Source organism: Bos indicus, chromosome 3, assembly GCF_029378745.1.
Source record: "Bos indicus isolate NIAB-ARS_2022 breed Sahiwal x Tharparkar chromosome 3, NIAB-ARS_B.indTharparkar_mat_pri_1.0, whole genome shotgun sequence".
Taxonomy (NCBI): domain Eukaryota; kingdom Metazoa; phylum Chordata; class Mammalia; order Artiodactyla; family Bovidae; genus Bos; species Bos indicus.
Window position 1 is genome coordinate 54,322,334 of NC_091762.1, and position 19,034 is coordinate 54,341,367.

Below are 19,034 nucleotides of genomic sequence, written 5' to 3' on the forward strand. Positions count from 1 at the left end.
CCAACTCGGTGGACGTGTTTGAGCAAGCTCCGGTAGTTTGTGATGGACAGGGAAGCCTGGCGTGCTGTAGTCCACGGGGTCACAAAGAGTTGGACATGACAGACAGACTGAACTGAACTGATCTGGATATCAGCTGATGTGGCAGCAGTCAACCTTTGAATTTCCACATATTTGTGATGTCTTAGTGGGTACCAAACAGCAGAATGGAAGGAACCTGAAATTCTGAATGACTCTCTGGAACCTAGAGTGGTGGGACTGTAATATGTCTTCTAAGTTATAGAATCACCGTCCCAAACCATCTCTATCTCCAGTGTCCTCACTTTATTCTCTCTTTCTGTCATCAGAGAGAGGGAGCTCAAACATGACTCAGCATTCCTAGTAACCTTCAAAGTCTCTGCCTGCGGAATACAGTCTATGAACCAAGTCTTTCAACTTTATTCTCAGTGAGTCTGTTACACTGGTTACATGGACCTGATTACTTAGGGGCTGAGTAGCCCCTACTTTAATACATCTGCTCACTGCCTTCATTTGCTTTAAAATCTATTTCCTCCAGTTACTTTTTTAAAAAGACTGACTCACTTTTTAAGATCCAACAGAAATGATACCTCCTCAGTGAAGCTATGCATGAAAAGTGAAAGTGCTAGTCACTCAGTTGGGTTTAATTCTGTGACCCCATGGACTATACCCTGCCAGGCTCCTCTGTCCATGGAATTCTTCAGGCAAGAATACTGGAATGGGTAGCCTTTCCCTTATCCAGGGGATCTTCCCCACCCAGGGATCCAACCCAGGTCTGCTGCATTGCAGGCGATTCTTTACCAGCTGAGCCACAGGGAAGCCCAATTAATAAGGGCACTTTTAAAAGAGAGACAGACAGGAAAAAAAAAAAGATTCAAAGCAAAAAATTAAAACCCCAAACCCCTCTACTGCCTTACCAAAATTATCCCTGAGAAACAATTACATCGGCTGCTCTATTCCTACTGTGGAGTAAGGGCCCCGAAGACAACTGTGGAGGAGGGAGCTGCCTGGATTTTGCCCACATTCTGAGTCTCTAGCCTCAGTTAAGAAAGAAAAAAACCTGTAGCAATTAACCGTAGGATACTGCATGTGTCCTTTCGGTTTCATTACTCAGAAACCTCACCCATAACACATGGCTGTAAAAACCTGCTCGCCTTTCAACTTTTAAGGAGCAGAGCAGGTTTCCGGAGGAACCAGACTCAAGGGGAGCCCCAGGGAAGAGCCAAAGCAGCTGGGAATTTGATACCCCGGTGCTCCAAGTAAGTTTCCTCCTACACTTCCCTTTCCAAGCACATTTTTGTTAGCTAACAACAATGGATCCCCTGGCGTAGACCCCACACTGCGGGAGGGGAGGCTGCCGGCTGCCTGGGCGGAAGGGTGTGAGGGCCGTTTTGCGTCTTCCTTTGGATCTGATGCGGCTGCGAAATCATGTCCCTGCATACGCTGCTCCTCCGGGGGACTCAGTCCCGGGCTGCTGCAAAGAGCCTCCCTTGGGAGGAGGAATCCACCCCGCCTCACCTTCGGAAAAGCGGGCTGAAGTCCTTTTTAGGACTGAGGGACTAAATCCCGCCTCCTAAAAGAGGAGCTGAGTGGGGTTGCCCCCTCCTCTCTCTTCCCTCTTCCCTCCTCCTCCCACCTGAGACACCTCCTGATTACTCTGCTGGGTAGTGGCAAAACAGAAAGGAAGGTCCTCAACATACGGAGGAGCCTGGTGGACTGCAGTCCATGGGCTCGCTAAGAGTTGGACACGACTGCGCGACTTCACTTTCACTTTTCACTTCATGCATTGGAGAAGGAAATGGCAACCCACTCCAGTGTTCTTGCCTGGAGAATCCCAGGGATGGAGGAGCCTGGTAGGTTGCCATCTATGGGGTCGCACAGAGTTGGACACGGACACGACTGATGCGACTTAGTAGCAGCAGCAACATACAAGTTTATTTTTAAAAATTCTTATTACATATTAACCATGTATAATATTCCAAAAATTCTGCAGAGTTGCATGTATGTGAAATAATTCATTCTCACACTTTCCGTTAAAATAAACCATAAGGTCTAAGCCTATTTTTTCTCCTTCATTGTTTCCAAATGTGTAGTCCTTACCAAAAACAAAGCAAGACAAAAACACAAACATTATTTTCAGTTTCAGTTTCTTGTTCTATTCCCTTTGTGAGAATGAAAAACATGTCTCAGTTTCTTTTCAACTTCTGTAAAATGGCTCAGAAGGTAAAGAATCTGCCTGCAATGCAAGAGACAAGTTTGTTCCCTGAGTCGGAAAGATCCCCATGCAGAAAAGAATGGCTACCCTCTCCAGTATTCTTGCTTGGAGAATTCCAGGGATAGAGGAGCCTGGTGGGCTACAGTCCATGGGGTTGCAGGTCAGACAAGACTGATCAACTAACACTTTCCATAAAATAGCAGCAGAAAAGTGGGAGGAAAAAAGAGAGCAAGGATGAGTGGTAAATAACTGGGAGCTTTTTCTGGAACTCACTGATCTGAAGAGCTCTGGAATAGATATGTTAATCCGTCAACTTTGTTTTGCATGTAAATTAGTCTTGAGATCAGAACTCTTAATTTCTCCTTCAAAATGGTATGTGAGGAATGGAGAGGTGAGAGAGAATATAGCCTGATGGTCTGGACTGAAGGATTCAGATGCTGGCTTTAGTTCTGGGAAAACTCAGCTTTTCCATTTGTACCAGTGGTAGCTGGAGCTGACAGCCTCACATCCTGTCACATAGCCAGGACAGCAGCCCATGGTGTGGAAAGAACCCTGCCTGGAGAGATGAGAGATTAGGATCTTCTCCTGGTTCTTTGGAGAGGGGGTAGGGGAAAGACACATTTTCTCCATCCATGACCTCAAGTTTTCTCACTTGTATATGCATTGAGAGACTCATCAGGGTTCTCAACAGGGCTCCACACTAGATTCACTACCTACACCTTTTTTTTTTTTGAGTGAAGACCAAGACCATACTTGACTCAGACAGTTCTGGCTGGTTTTATTTATTGAATAAGGAAAAAAAATGATACCCCAAAACAAATAGGCAGCCTAAACATGGCAGCCTCATTTTATGCTCAGTCACACCCTTAAAAGTTGGGAAACAAGCATGTTGCCTCCTGGCCTTGGTTGTAAGCCATTGCTCAGGTCCAAGTTGCCTCTGACACCCCGTGGGGCTGCTTGTTTCTGGATACTTTCTGAAAATTGGGAAGGACCAACTCAGCACTTCTGGGAAACAAGCAGTGCTTCCTTCTTCCAGGGAAGTTATCTCAAACTTCCCTGGTGGCTCAGATGGTAAAGCATCTGCCTACAATGCGGGAGACCTGGGTTCAATCCCTGGGTCGGGAAGCTCTCCTGGAGAAGGAAATGGCAACCCACGCCAGTATTCTTGCCTGGAAAATCCCATGGACGGAAGAGCCTGGTAGGCTACAGTCAATGGGGTCACAAAGAGTTGGACATGACTGAGCTACTTTCTTTCTTTCTTTCTTCTTCCTTAATGTAGTCCTGTGGTAGACATGTCCAAGAGTTGTGCAGACCCTCCTGAGGGAAGAGTTCAGTTCTGAGTCTTTTTACGTGGATATTTTTGAACAGTTATACTTCACCGAAGAACAGATATTCTTCATTGACTTTTTAATTAAGATATACTTTTTATTGGTTTATTACACACATGTTTTTCTTTATTTTTTTTTTAACATACATCTTTTTCTTGATGTTGACCCACATTTCTATTTGGAAAAACAAAACCAATTTTCTGATGACCCAATTTCCCTACACAGAGGGTGATTGTTAAACTGTGTGGCCAAAAGGATTTTGATGACTTCTAAAAAAGAAAAGAAACAAAAACTGTTTCCCTTTTGGATCCCAAACTCCTCCAATCTCTTGAATAGTATAAATGGTTCTAAAGATACTGTATTTCATTGATTTGTCATATGTCAAACTGGAGTTGTCAATCATCACAGATTTTGATGAATACTTGCTATCCCTATCACTAATTCTAAGCTGTTCTCAACAACTAAGACCAGGGAACAGAAGAGATGCATGAAATCTGTGTCTTAACTTTTCATGGTTTGTGTTCCCAAGGTCATCTTAGTCCCAGGTCCTCCCTCAGCATTAGCTTCACTGCTCTGTTTTATTTTTAATATGTTTTCCTGGGAAATTCTTCTTTCAGAATACACCAGAGTATGTTACCTGAAAAAAGATACTTTCATTTTTAAAATGCAGTGACTTGGAGATCCATAAAGATTAATAGAAAGGAAATCACTAATTTAGTAGCAGGAGATGTGGTTTATGAAGATTTTCCTACTTATTGTTTGGTAGGAAATGCCAAATTTCCTACCAAATATTTGGTCGCTAAGTTGTGTAGGAAATAGGTAGGAAATACCAAATTTCCTACCAAATATTTGGTCACTAAGTTGCGTAGGAAATACCAAATTTCCTACCAAATATTTGGTCGTTATTTGGTTGCTAAGTTGCGTCTGACTGTTTGTGACCCCTGTACAAACTGCAGCACACCTGCAGTCCACCTGCAGACCCCTGGTGGACTGCAGCACACCAGGCTCCTCTGTCCTCTCCTATCTCGTGGAGTTTGCTCACATTCACGTTGATACTACATGGATATGGTAAATGATTAAAAAATCATTTAGATGTGTAGTTTTGTACAGATTTGTAGTTTCAGAGTTATTGATCATTCATCATGGCTGACTTATCCAGTACTGTGAATGCTTGTGGCGACCTTCCTGGATGCCTTCAATGATGGTGGTTCCTTGTTTGGAGAACCTCTATCCTCGTGTGGAAACTGAGCAGCTATGCAGAAGGAGGTTTCCACAAAAATGGTCCTGTCAAAGATGGCCTACAGAGAAGATGTAATGGAGTACTCCAGGCTTCCCTGGCTGCTCAGTGGTAAAGAACCCATCTGCCGGTGTAGGAGACACAAGTTCAAAGCCCTGGGTCAGGAAGATCCCCTGGAGGAGGGCATAGCAACCCACTCCAGTATTCTTGCCTGGAATCCCATGGACAGAGGAGCCTGGTAGGCTACAGTCCAGGGGGTCACAAGAGAGTCGGACACGACTTAGCACCTAAACAACAACAACAACAATGGACTACTCCATCAAATATGACAAACCAGTCATTGAAGTAGTACATGATAATTTGTCTTAATGGTTGATGCTTCATGTTACCTCTGATACCCTGAAGCCACACTGTTATCCACAGGTTTACTACCATTCATAGTAGAAAGATTCTGATTCTTTTGAGTAGAGTGTTCTAATAGATTATATTACTACAATTTGTGGCCTTCTCTCCCAAGCTCAGTGCTTCCTTGGTGGCTCAGATGGTAAAGAATCCACCTGCAATGCGGGAGACCTGCAATGGGTTCGATCCCTGGGTTGGGAGGATCTCCTGGACAAGGGAATGGCAACCCACTCCAGTATTCTTGCCTGGAATACTGACAAGACATGGACAGAGGAGCCTGGAGGTATACAGTCCATGGGATTGCAAAGAGTTGGAAACAACTTAGCAACTAACACTCACACTTTCCCAAAGTCAGGCAATTTTTCTGGAAATCTGTCTGACCACTGAAGCAAAGTCAGTACAGAATTCAGATGTCCTCCTTGACTGAAACTTATAAACACACTTAAGTTATTTTGAGCTTGTTGCTTTTACTGTGTACTCTCTCCCATTCATTGTAACCCAAGTTTCTCTGGGAAGATTCTCTTACTAGATATTTCTTTACTTTGCTTTTAGTGGTATTACTGTAAATCATGTCCTATATATTGAATCTCAGGATGCTGCAAATGAGAGGAACCATAATATGAAAAATCTTAGGATGCTACAACTGTGAGCAACCATAATACAAACCAACATTTCATACAGAAGACTCAGGGGGCTTAGAAAGTTGCTAGTAGTCTTAGAGTATTTCAGTTTCTTTTTCTGAGGTGGGAGTAATTCAAGTTTCCTTAAACAGTTTTATTGAGGTGTAAAACAAACACCATAAATTTAATGCATTTAAAATTTACAGTTGATACAAATGTACCAAATTGAGAAAGGAGTACATCAAGGCTACATATTGTCACCCTGCTTATTTAACTTATATGTAGAGTACATCATGTGAAATGCCAGGCTGGATGAAGCCCAAGTGGGAATCAAGATTGCTGGGAGAAATATCAATAACCTCAGATATGCAGATGACACCACCCTTATGGTAGAAAGCAAAGAAAAACTAAAAAGCCTCTTGATGAAAGTGAAAAAGGAGAGTGAAAAAGTTGGCTTAAAGCTCAACATTCAGAAAACTAAGATCATGGCATCCAGTCCCATTACTTTGAGGCAAATAGATGGGGAAACAGTGGAAACAGTGAGACTTTATTTTCTTGGGCTCCAAAATCACTGCAGATGGTGACTACAGCCATGAAATTAAAAGATGCTTGCTCCTTGGAAAAAAAGCTATGATCAACCTAGAACAGTATATTAAAAAGCAGAGACATTACTTTGCCAACAAAGATCCATCTAGTCAAAGCTATGGTTTTTCCAGTAGTCATGTATGGATGTGAGATTTGGACCATAAAGAAAGCTGAATGCCAAAGAATTGATGCTTTCGAACTGTGGTGTTGGAGAAGACTCTTGAGAGTCCCTTGGACTGCAAGGAGATCAAACCAATCCATCCTAAAGGAAATTAGTCCTGAATATTCATTGGAAGGACTGATCCTGAAGCTGAAACTGCAATACTTTGGTCACCTAATGTGAGGAACTGACTCATTGGAAAAGACCCTGATGCTGGGAAAGATTGAAGGTGGGAGGAGAAGGGGACGACAAAGGATGTCACATGATGACTCGATGGGACATGAGTTTGAGTAAGCCCTGGGAGTTGGTGATGGACAAGGAGGCCTGACATGCTGTTATCCATGGGGCTGCAAAGAGTCGGACACAACTGAGTGACCGAACTGAACTGAACATATGTACCAGGGTAAATGTACAGTGATTTCACATGGAGAAGGTGTTTTCAGAAATCTTCCTGGAAGATGTGTGGGATGTAAACTGTGAAATATTTTTACATACTATCCAGGGTGGGATGTCTCCAGAAGAACCACAAACAGAAAAAAGATTGTGAAAAATATGAAAGGGCTTATAGTTACCTATTTGTAAACCTGCACATTCTTCTGACTAGTGGAAGCTAGCATGTGGTTTGGTGGAGTTGAGGGGAGGCAACACTGGCAAGGAGGTGCAGGGGTAGGGAGGTGGGCAGAATCTTGGAAATTGCATTTGTAGGCAGTTGGAAACAACCAGTGAATGTTATTCAGAACAGTTCACTTGTCAGAACACTTTAATGGAATTCTAGATATGACCTGCTTGACATGTCTTTGCCCCTTTCTGTCTCCAGAGCTAAAAGAAGAATTAGAAGAAAGCTGCATGAATAAAGATGGGATCCTTCATGATACAGAAAAGACCTCAGCAGGTACAGGGGAGGGTTCTGCTCACAGTAGGGTGGAGTTCTGCTCACAGTTCTGCTGCAGTGGCCCCTGAGACTCTGACAGGAAGAACTTCCAGAAGCAAGGACCTTCTCCTTCTATGAACACACTCTGTTTCATCTCATAATAATAAAGAGAGTTGTGGTTGTAGGTCCAGGCAGCCAGTCAGAGTCTTTCCTAGCACATTCCCAAACCTGCCCTTGATGTACAGTCACAGGTGAAGTCAGACATGTCATGTCCATTTGCTTTTGCAAGACAGTCTGGTCACTGAGAAGGTGGAGGTTTGAGGGATGAGAGGTTGTAGCTCTTAGGACTGACTTTTGTTTTCTCCTCTCTCTAACATCTTCCTGGACCAGCAGAGCAGTACGAAAGAGAAGCAGCTAAGAGGGAAAAGGATTCTCTTGAGCAAAAGATTAAAGAGCTGCTACAAATGTTAGAGAACCAAGAAAGAGCCTTCAAGATATTTAGAGTCAAAATCACCAGCAAGATGAGAGAAAGAGACAAGCTTCTGAGAAGGATGAACAAGAGGATTGAGAGGCTGGAGGTAACTTGGTGTGGGTCTGGGCAGTGATGGTAGAAAAAGTCCTCAAACCCCAGGAAGGGATGGGTGGAAATTAAAGCAAAGTCATAGAGAGAAGCACCATGGTCCTTGACTGTTTTTGACTCATTAGAAGCTCTGAGTTTTTAATGATTTGTTATTTAGTTGCTAAAGTGTGTCTGACTCCTTGCAACCCCCTGGACTGTAGCCTGCCAGGCTCCTCTGTCCATGGAATTATCCAGGAAAGAATACTGGAGTGGGTTGCCATTTCCTTCTCCAGGGGATCTTCCCAACTCATGGATCAAACCTGTGTTTCCTGCATTGGCAGTTGGATTCTTTACCATTGAGCCACCAAGGAAGCCCTTTTAATGGCTTAAATCCAAGCATTTGGGTTCTGATCACAGTGAGTTTCTGAAGATTCCAGGAGGACCTTGGAACCTCCAAGCATTTATAAATAACTTTCCCATGATTTGAGAGAATAGCATTGAAACGTGTATATTACCATATATGAAATAGATCACCAGTCCAAGTTCAATGCATGAAACAGGGCACTCAAAGCCGGTGCACTGGGACAACCCTGAGGGATGGGATGGGGAGGGAGATGTGAGGAGAGTTCAGGATGGGGGATACATGTACACGCATGGCTGATTCATGTCAGTGTATGGCAAAAACCACCACAATACTGTAAAGTAATTAGCCTCCAATTAAATAAATTAATTTAAAAATAAAAACTTCTCCCAGAGCTTGTGTTGCTGTTTTGAGGGATTCCTGGATGATCTCATGGAGTCAGTATTAAATAGGATTCGCAGCATTATCAGATGGTTATTCTGAGTGTATCTACTAGATGCTGGAGATGTTACTGGAGTAGTACATGTAATTTGTCTTAATAGTTGATTCTTCATGTCACCCACTTTACCTCAATGCCATCTTATTGGCTACAGATTTACTACTATTCAAACCCTGATGGCTCAGTGGTAAAGAATCCACTTGCAATGCAGGAGACTTGGATTCAATCCCTGGGTTGGGAAGACCAACCCGGTACAGTATTCTTGCCTGAGAAACCCCACGGACAGGGGAGCCTGGCGGGCTATACAATCCATGGATTCGCAAGAGTTGGACATGACTTAGTGACTAAACCACCATCATAGTAGCAGGATCTTGATTCCTTTAAGAGAGTCTAAATCACTATATTACTCCAAGTAATCTTCTCCTGTTCCAAACTCAGGCACTTTTTCTGGAAAACTGTCTGACCTCTGAAGAAGAGCAAAGGCACTCAGATGTCCTTGACAGAACATGCCCAAAGTTTCCGTATCTACTTGGAACACACCTAGCTTATTTTTAGCTTGTTGCTTTTTTTGTACATTCTCTATATTCACAGTAAACCAAGTTTCTCTGGGAAGATTCTCTTACAAGATGAGTCTTCATCTTTACTTTGCTTTTAGTTATGTTACTGTTAACCATATCCTGTAGATAGAATCTCAGGATGCTACAACTGCAAGGAACCATAGAGATTATATAATGTAAATTAAACATCTTGCAAACATGGCTCAAGGAGTTGACACTTATTAGTAGCCACAAAGAGACTATTTTCCCAGATGGAGTAACTCAAGTTTTCTTAAACAATTTTATTGAGAGATAATTAAAAAAAAACTACCAATAAAATTTCATTTCTTAAAAATACATGATTGATAAGAATTACTCATGTGAATGTACACTAATTTTCACATGGGGAAGGTGTTCTCTGAAATCTTCCTGAAAGAGGCATATGATGTAAATTTTGAAAAACTGGTGCATCTTATTCAAGGTGGGATGTTATCAGAAGAGTCAAAAGCAGAAAAAAACAGCATATGAAAAATATAAAAGTCTCCAAGTTTGCATACTTATAAAACTGCACATTCTTCTGATGGGTGGAAGCTAGCATGTTGAGGGGAAGCACCATGGTGAGGAGGCTGCAGGGGTAGCCAGGTAGGTGGGATCTGGAAAATTTACCTGTAGGCAGTGAGAAGCAACCAGGAAGTGTTGCTTCAAACAGTTCATTTCTCAGAATGTTTCAGTGGAAGTTTAAGTTTGACCTGCCTGACATGTCTTTGCTCCTTTGTGTCTCCAGATCTTAAGAAAGATAAGGGAAGAACAAGAGGAATACTACATGAAGAAAGGTGAGGAGTGGAGAGAGCCTCAAGAAAGAGTGGATATATGTATATGTATATGTGTATATATATAATTATGTTGTATATTCATGTTGTATATTCATGTCATAAGACAGAAACCAACACAACATTCTAAAGCAATTTTCTTCCAATTAAAAAAAATAAAATATTGATTAAAATTTGAAAAAAAGAAAGATTCTTCATGATTCAGAAAAGACCTCAGCAGGTACAAGGTGGGCTCTCCTCACAGTAGAGAGGAGAGGTTCCTGCAGTGCTCTCTGAGACTCTGACAGGAGAACTTCCAGAAGGACGAGCTTCCTCGCCTCTTGTGAACTCACTTTGCTACATCTGAAATAACGAGGAGAGTTGTGGTTGTAGATCTAGCCAGCCAGTCATGGCCTTTCCTAGCATGTTTTCACACTTGCCCTTATGTGTGGTCTCAGGTGAATTCAAACATGTCTATCTTTTTTCAGACAGTTTGGTCACTGAATGTGGAGGTTTGGGGGATGAGAGGTTGAAGCTCTTGGAGTTGACTGTTGTTTCCTTTCCTCTCTAAAAATCTTCCTGGAACAGAGGAGCAGATCAAAAGAGAGGCAAGTGAGAGGGAAAAAGACCCTTCTGAGCGAAAGGTTAAAGAGCTGCAGCGACAGTTGGAGAACCAAAAGAGAGTTTTGGAGAGATTAACAGCCAGAGTGAGAAAGGAGATAAGAGAAAGAGAGAAGACCTCAGCAGGTACAGGGGAGAGTTCTGCTCACGGTGGGGTGGGGAGGTTCTTGCAGTGCTCTGTGAGACTGCTACAGGAGTAATTTCCAAAAACAAGGACCCTCTTCTCCTTCTCTGAACACACTCTAAGCTATATCTGAAAACAACAAGGTAAGTTGATGTAGGTCCAACCAGGCTGCCAGGGCCTTTCCTAGAACACTCCCCAAACTGCCCTTGATGTGTGGTCACAAGTGACTTGAAATGTTTTACATGTCCACCTGCTTCTACATTTTGGTCAAGAAAGGAGGGTTGGGTGCTGGAGAGTATAGGTCTCAAATCGGACTGTTGTTTTCTTCCTCCTCTAAATCCTTCCTGGAGCAGAAGAGTGGGCCAGAGGAGAGGCAACTGAGAGGGAAAAGGAACCTCTTGAACAAAAGGCTAAAGAATTACAGTCAAAGATGGAGGGCGACAGAAGTGCCATCTTGAAGGAAGTTAGACTCAAAACGACAAAGATGAGAGAAAGAGAAAACCTTCTAAGAAGGATGAACGAGAGGTTTGAGATGTTGGAGGTAACCTAGTATGGGTCTGGGCAGTCAGTGCCTGTGGAAAAAGTATTGGGACCTCAGGAAGGGGTGGGTGGAAATTAAAGCATAATCACAGAGAGAAGCACTATTCTCTTTTGCTTTCAATTCACTAGAACCTCTGGGATTGTAATGGCTTATATCCAGGCATTTGGGTTCAGTTCACAGTTTTTGAAGAGTCCCTGAGGACCTTGGTATCTCCAAACATTTATAGAATATAAATAACTTTTCCAAGCCTTGTGCTGCTGTTTTGAGAGTTTCCTGGTTGATCTCATGGAATCAGTATTAAATGGGGCTCCCAGGTTTAACAAGTAGACATTCTGAGTATGTTTAAGGCAAGTAGGATAAGTTACTGAAACAGTACCTCATCATTTTTCTTAACAGTTGACACAGATTTAGTGCTATTCATAGTAGGGGGATCCTGATTTCTCTGAAAGAGTTCTAATAGACTATAATATTCTATTCCAAACTGAAGCACTTTCTGTGGACATCTGTCTGACCTCTGAAGCAATGTCAGTACAGATGTCTTCCTTGACTAAACACTTGCATAATTTCCTTATATGCTTAGAAAAGACAAGTTATTTTGAGATTGTTACTTTTACTGTGTACTTACTCCCATTCAGAGCAAATCAAGCTCCTCTGCAGAGCTTCTCCTACCAAAGCTTTCTTTATCTTTATTATGCTTTTAGTTGTATTGCTGTTATTCATGCACTATAGATAGAATCTGAGGAAGCTACAGCTGTGAGGAACTATAGACATTATATTAAAACCCCTACATTTCACCTAGAAACTCAAGGAATAAAGATACTTACCAGTATGTCTTATAGTATTTCAGCACTTTTTTTCTGAGATGCAGAGATTCAGGTTTATTTAAACAGTTTCAAAGAGATGTAATTCACAAGCCATAGATTTCAGGGATTTGAATGTACAACTATATTTAATTAAATGTACATGTATGATTGATACAAATGTATGCACATAAAAGTACAGTGATTTCATATAGGGAAGGTGGTTTAGTGAATGTTCCCACAAAAGGTGTGTGATGTAAATTTTGAAAAATTTGTGCATATTCTCTATGGTAGAATGTTATCTGAAGAGCCAGAAGCAGGAAAAACAGCATACAGAAAATATGAAGGGGACCAAGGTTAAATATTTGTAAAACTGCCCATTTTTCTGACTAGTGGAACCTTCATGGATGGTGGAAGCAACACTAGCAGAGGAGGCTGGAGAGTTAGTGAGGTAGGCAGGATTTTAGAAACTTGTAGGCAGTTGAACACAACCAGGTAATATTATTGAGAATAGTTCTTTTCTCAGAATATATCAATGGGGAGTTCAGGTTTGACCGGCCTGACGTGTCTGCCACTCTGTGTCTCCAGATCTTGGGGATGATAAAGGACGAGCTAGGGGAATGCTGCAAGAAGACAGATGAGCTTTGTAATGCAGCCAAGACCTTGGCAGGTATGGGGGAGGGCTCTGCTCACTGTGGGTGGGGAGGTTCCTGCAGTCCCCTCTGAGAACTCTGACAGGATGAACTTCTGGAACTTCTGTGAATATGCTCTGTTTCATCTGAAAATAAGGTGGCTTGTGGTTTTAGGTCCAGTCAACCAGTCATTCCCTAAACTTGCCCTTGATATGTAGTTACAGGTGACTACAGCCATGACCATCTCCTTTTTCACAACAGTTTGGTCACTGGGAAAGTGAAGGTTTAGTGGGTAGAGGTTGTACCTCTCAGGGCTGACTGTTGTTTTCTTTCCTCTCTAAAAACTTCTTGGATGAGCAGAATGCACTAAAGGAGAGCCATCTGAGAGGGAAAAGGAGCTTCTTGAGCAAAAGTATAAGGAGATAAGTCAAAAGGTGGAGGACCAAAAAAAAGACTTCGAAGAATGTGTAGGCAAAATGATAGAGAAAACAAGAGAAAGACAAAAGATTTCAGCAGGTACACGAATGGGCTCAGCACACAATGGGGTGGGGAGGTTCCTTCAGTGCCCTTTAGGAGTCTGATGGGAGGGACTTCCAGAAGCAGGGAGCTTCCTGCCCTGTGTGAACGTACTCTGTTATATCAGAAAATAATAATGCTGGTTGCGGCTGTAGGTCCAGCCTACCAGTCAGGGATTTTCCTAGGAGATTTCCTACCCTGCCCTTGGTGTGTAACACTGGTGAATCCAGACATTTCCATATGATTTTTAATGACAGTTTGATCACTGAGAAATTGGACAGTTGTGGGGGGGAGGGGTGTGGTGTGTGAAGGGTTATAACTCTCAGATCTAACTGTTGTTTCCTCATCTCTCTAACATCTTCCTGGAACAGAAGAGTATGCCAAGAGAGTGGCAGCTGAGAGGGAAAAGGAACTTCTTGAGCAAAAGGTTAAAGAGCTGCAAGAACAGCTGGAAGACCAAGAAAGGGTCTCTGAGGAATTAGGAGTCAAAAAGACAGAGAAGCAAAGAGAAAGAGAAAAGACATCAGCAGGTATAGGGTAGACTCAGCTCATGGTAGGGTGGGTTCCTGCAGTGCCCTCTATGACTCCGACAGGAGAAACTTCCAGAAATAGAGCTTCCTCTCCTTCTGTGAACACACTCTGCTACATCTGAAAATAACAAGGTGAATTATGGTTAGAGGTCCAACCAGTCATCCCCTTTTCTAGCACATTCTCGCACCTGCCCTTATGTGTGGTCACAGGTGAATTTAGACATGTCCATCTGCTTTGCCCAGACGGTTTGGTTACTCAGAAAGCAAGGGTTATTGGTTGTGGGCTTGTAGCTCTCAGTGCTGACTGTTGTTTTCTTCTCTTCTCTCTCTAAAATCTTCCGGAAGCAGAAATGCTGGCCCAATGGGAGGATGCTATGTGGGAAAAGAAGCAAATGGTTAAAGAATTGCAGCAAAAGTTGGAGGACCGAGAAAAAACGTTCGAGAGATTTAGAGACAAACTCACAAAGGAAATGAGAGAAAGAGACGACCTTCTGAGAAAGATGAATGAGAGGATTCAGATGCTGGAAGTATGTCTGGTCTGGGTCTGGGCAGTGAGTTTGGAACAAAGCCTGAGCCCTCAGGAAGGGGTGGGTGAAAAATAAAACAAAGTCATAGAGAGAAGCACTATTGTTCTTCACTGCTTCTAATTCATTGGAGGCCCTGAGTTTTAAACAAGATTCTGTAACAATTTAAGTTAAACTTCAAGTTTCAAGTTCTTACAGTTTTATTGAGTTATATTTCACAAACCATAAATTTCAAATATTGAAAATGTATGATATCATTGACACAAATTTACCAAAGTATGTACAGTGATTTCACTTGGGGAATGTGCTTTATGGAATGCTCCTGGAAGAAGAGTGTGGTGTAGAATTTGAAAATTTGTACATATTATCCAAGATCAGATGTTACCAGAAGGGTTGCAAGCAGTAAAATCCAGCCTATGAAAAATATGAAGCAACACAGGAATGTTACTCAGAGGAGTTCATTTCTCAGAATATTTTAGTGGAAGTTCAGCACAGGTGAGACCTGCCTGACATGTCTTTGCCTCTTTCTGATCTCCAGCGCTTACTGAGGTTACTAGAAACACTAGAGGAACAGGACATGAAGAAAGGTGAGCTCCTTTGTGATGCAGGAAAGAAACCGAGCAGGTAGAGAGGAGAGCTCAGCTCACAGTGGGGTGGGGAGGCTCCTGCAGTGCCCTCTCAAACTCTGACAGGAGGGAATTCTAGAAGCTGGGAGCTCTCATTCTGGGAATGCACTCTGCTTCATCTGAAAAAACAAGGCTAATTGTGGTTGCTGGTCCAGTCACTCAGTCAGGGCCTTTCCTAGAAGATTCCCAAACCTGCCCTTGTGTGTGGTCACAGGTGTATTTAGACATGTCCATCTCCTTTTTCATTGGAGAAGGAAATGGCAATCCACTCTTGCCTGGAGAATCCTTGGGACAGGGGAGCCTGGTGGGCTGCCGTCTATGGGGTCGCACAGAGTCAGACACGACTGAAGTGACTTAGTAGTAGTAGTAGTATCTCATTTTTCATGACAGTTTGGTCACTAACAGAGTGGAGGGCTGTACCTCTTGGGGTTGACTGTTGTTCTCTTCCCTTTCTAAAATCTTCCTGGAGCAGAAGAGCAGGCCAAAAGAGAGGCAGCTGAAAGGGAAAACGAGCCTCTTGAACAAAAGGTTAAAGAACTGCAGCAAAAATCGGAGAACCAAGAAAAAGTCTTCGAAGTATTAAGAGACAAAATGACAGAGGAGTTGAATGAAAGAGAGAAAGCCTCAGCAGGTACAGGGGAGGGCTCATTTCACAGCGGGGTGGGGAAGTTCCTGCAGTGCCCTCTGAGACTGACAGAAAGAACTTCCTGAAACAGGGAGCTTCCTTACCTCCTGTGAACACACACTGCTTCATCTGAAAATAACCAGAGTTGTGGTTGTAGGTCCAGCCCGCCAGTCAGGGCCTTTCTTAGCATGTTCCTAGGTGTATGTGGTGTGGCGGAGGAAATGGCAACCCATTCCAGTATTCTTGCCTAGAGAATCCCGGGGACAGAGGAGCCTGGTGGGCTGCTGTCCCATAGGGTCGCACAGAGTCGGACACGACTGCAGCAACTTAGCATGCATGCATGCTGGCATTGGAGAAGGAAATAGCAACCCACTCCAGTATTCTTGCCTGGAGAACCCCAGGGACAGAGGAGCCCGGTGTGCTGCCGTCTATGGGGTCACACAGAGTCGGACACGACTGAAGCAACTTAGCAGCAGCAGCAGGTGTATGTGGACATGTCTACCTACTTCTTTGGGACAGTTTGGTCCCTGAGGATATGGAGGGTTGGGATTTGGGGGGTTGTAGCTCTCAGGTCTGACTGTTGTTTCCTTCCTTCTCTAAACCCTTCCTGGAGCAGAAGAGCAGATCAGAAGAGAGGCTGTTGAGAGGGAAAATGAGTCTCTTGAAAAACAGGTTAAAGAATTGCAGCAAAATTTGGAGGACCAAGGAAGAGTCTTCCAGAGATTAAGAACTGAAATGACAGAGGAGATGAGAGAAAGTGAAAACGTCTCAGCAGGTACAGGGGAGAACTCATTTCACAGTGGGGTGGGGAGGTTCCTGCAGTGCCCTCTGAGACTCTGATGGAAAGAACTTACTGAAATGAGGAGGCTCTTTTCCTTCTGTGAACACACTCTGCTTCATCTGAAAATACCAAGGAGAGTTGTAGGTGTGGGTGCATCCAGCCAGTTAGGGCCTTCCCTAGCATGTTCCCAAATCTGCCCTTGATGTGTGGTCACAGGCACAGGTGGAAATGTCCACCTGCTTCTTCAGAACAGTTTTGTTACTGAGGATATGGAGGGTTGGGATTTGGGGGTTGTAGCTCTCAGGTCTGACTATTGTTTCCTTCCTTCTCTAAACTCTTCCTGGAGCAGAAGAGCAGATCAGAGGAGAGGCCACTGAGAGGGAAAAGGAGTCTCTTGAAAAACAGGTTAAAGAATTGCAGCAAAATTTGGAGGACCAAGGAAGAGTCTTCCAGAAATTAAGAACTGAAATGACAGAGGAGATGAGAGAAAATGAAAAGGCCTCAGCAGGTACTGAGGGCAGAGCTCATTTCACAGTGGGTTGGGGAGGTTCCTGCAGTGTTTCTCTGAGAACTCTGACTGGAGGAACTTCCAGAAGCAGGGCCCTTCTTTTCCTTCTCTGAACACACTGTACTACCTATGAAAACAACAGGCCAGTTATGGTTGTGGGTCCAGCCAGCTGGTCAGCACCTGTCCTAGCACACTCTCACACCTGCCCTTGATGTGTGGGCACAGGTGAATTCAGACATGCCCATCTGCTTTTTTCAAGAAAGTATGGTCACTGAGAAAGTGGTGGGTTGGGGGTTGGGGATTGTACCTCTGACTGTTTTTTCTTCCCTATGTATAATTTTCCTGGAACAGAAGAGCAGGCCAAAAGAGAGGCTGCTGAGAGGGAAAAGCTTTTAGAGCAAAAGCTTAAAGAATTGCAACAAAAGTTTGAGGACCAAGAAAGAGCCTTCAAGGTATTTAGAGTCCAAATGACAGAAAAGGTGAGAGAAAGAGACAATTTTCTGAGAAAGATGAATGAGAGGATTGAGATGCTGGAGGTGAGTCTGGTCTGGGTCTGGGCAGTGACTGTGGAACAGAGCCCTGGAACCTCAGGAAGGGATGGGTGAAAATTAAAGCAAAGTTGTAGAGAGAAGCACCATGATTCTTTACTGCGTTAGATTCACTAGAAACCCTGGGATTTAAATGGTTTATGTCTGGACACTTGATACTTTCAAGAATTTTATAGACAACTTTCCCAGGGCTTGTGCTGCTGTTTTGAGGGATTCCTGGTTGATTTTTGGACTTTTCCTGGAGCCAGTATTAAGAGGGATTCCTAGGGTTTTCAGGTGGATGTTCTCAGAAGCAGATATTGGTTCATGTTACTAAGCTTCCTGCTAGTTTTCAGGCTGCTACTACATCAAAGACCCTAATATAGATCCTTGCTAACCTAAAGCATTCAAATATGCACAGACTTAGAAATATGGGCAACTGCCAGCTCCTAATTTGGCTGCAGTTGTCCCCAGGTGAGTTTAAACTGCCAGAGTCAGCCTTCAGTAGAGAAGTTCTGTCTTCTCCCATCTGGAATTATTTATATCAGTTTTCTTGATCAATTTAGGAATTCTCAGTATTTCTAAGATGTGGAGAGAATTTGTGCCATTCACGAGGAAGGCCCTTACCCAAATAGCATAAACATGGCTGAAATGTCTTATAACAATTGTCCTCTTGCCTGGTTAGGAGTGTAGGGAAACCCTAGTGATGGGTGTGAGTAAGTTTGTGCTATGCATCCTCTCACCATCCAAACCGAAACCAGGAGATATTTCTGATGAGCATAATAACTTCTCATGATCCTTTAAGAAAGAACTCTTTAAAAGAAAATAAACTGTTAATGGAAAACCTTGTTTTTGAAATATTGAGATTTTGAAAAGTTTTCTGTTTACTAACACATCATACATTTTTAGGCTGCAGTGAACAATGATAATGACAAGGATAATGAGGAAAACACTGAAAAGTACTGAACTTCATAGACACAGGAAGATAATGACAAAGAAAATACTTCACAGCCTTTTGTTTTAATCTCAGTTTGGGAGAATATAAAACATGTGTGGTCACTAATTACTCAGATTTTTTGTTTGTTTCTTTTAAATTCTGGTAATATTAAAAGTTTTCACAAGTGCTTTTTTGATCTGGATTATTTCTATCTATGTATGTACTTTTTCTTTTATCATTAAAGTTTTAATGTAAAAAATAGAAAAATCATCTACTATAGAACATCAATTCCTGGCCCACAAAGGAAAGAATTAGTGTGGCTGGATAATTAATTTAAGTGGAAATGGAAGCAACTGAGTAGAAGACAAAGAGGTCAAATTTGTAATATCTTGAAAAAAAGAAAAATTTTATTAAGTAATGCTTCTGAAAGTCACATATGAATAATTATACAAATGAATATGTATACTGGTTTCTTGAGAGGAAAGGACTAATTTCTTATACAAAACAACTGTGTTACTTCACTTGTAAATTTTATGTGTTTTGAGTTAAAATTTCACAAAAGCTGATTGTAAATTTTAAATTGAGCTGATCAAACACATTAAAAA

At 42.6% G+C, this 19,034-nt stretch overlaps 1 protein-coding gene across 6 annotated transcripts; it reads left to right on the forward strand.

Moving 5' to 3' along the window:
- Nucleotides 1-1,108: 1,108 nt before the first annotated feature.
- On the forward strand, nucleotides 1,109-18,617 carry LOC109556078 (golgin subfamily A member 6-like protein 25). 6 transcript variants are annotated; one of them, XM_019957114.2, is made up of 16 exons: nucleotides 1,109-1,274; nucleotides 7,380-7,454; nucleotides 7,824-8,011; nucleotides 10,113-10,161; nucleotides 10,726-10,884; nucleotides 11,236-11,423; nucleotides 12,812-12,893; nucleotides 13,216-13,371; nucleotides 13,743-13,901; nucleotides 14,247-14,428; nucleotides 14,964-15,012; nucleotides 15,524-15,682; nucleotides 16,293-16,451; nucleotides 16,807-16,965; nucleotides 17,317-17,501; nucleotides 18,402-18,617. In XM_019957114.2, exons 2-16 carry the CDS (start codon nucleotides 7,409-7,411, stop codon nucleotides 18,456-18,458), a joined length of 1,977 nt encoding a protein of 658 aa, XP_019812673.2. In that variant the 5' UTR covers nucleotides 1,109-1,274; nucleotides 7,380-7,408; the 3' UTR covers nucleotides 18,459-18,617. The 6 variants fall into 6 exon arrangements, with proteins under 6 accessions (XP_019812673.2, XP_019812675.2, XP_070642265.1 ...); XM_019957116.2 differs by having other exon boundaries at nucleotides 17,317-17,444; XM_070786164.1 differs by having other exon boundaries at nucleotides 17,317-17,417.
- Nucleotides 18,618-19,034: the final 417 nt, after the last annotated feature.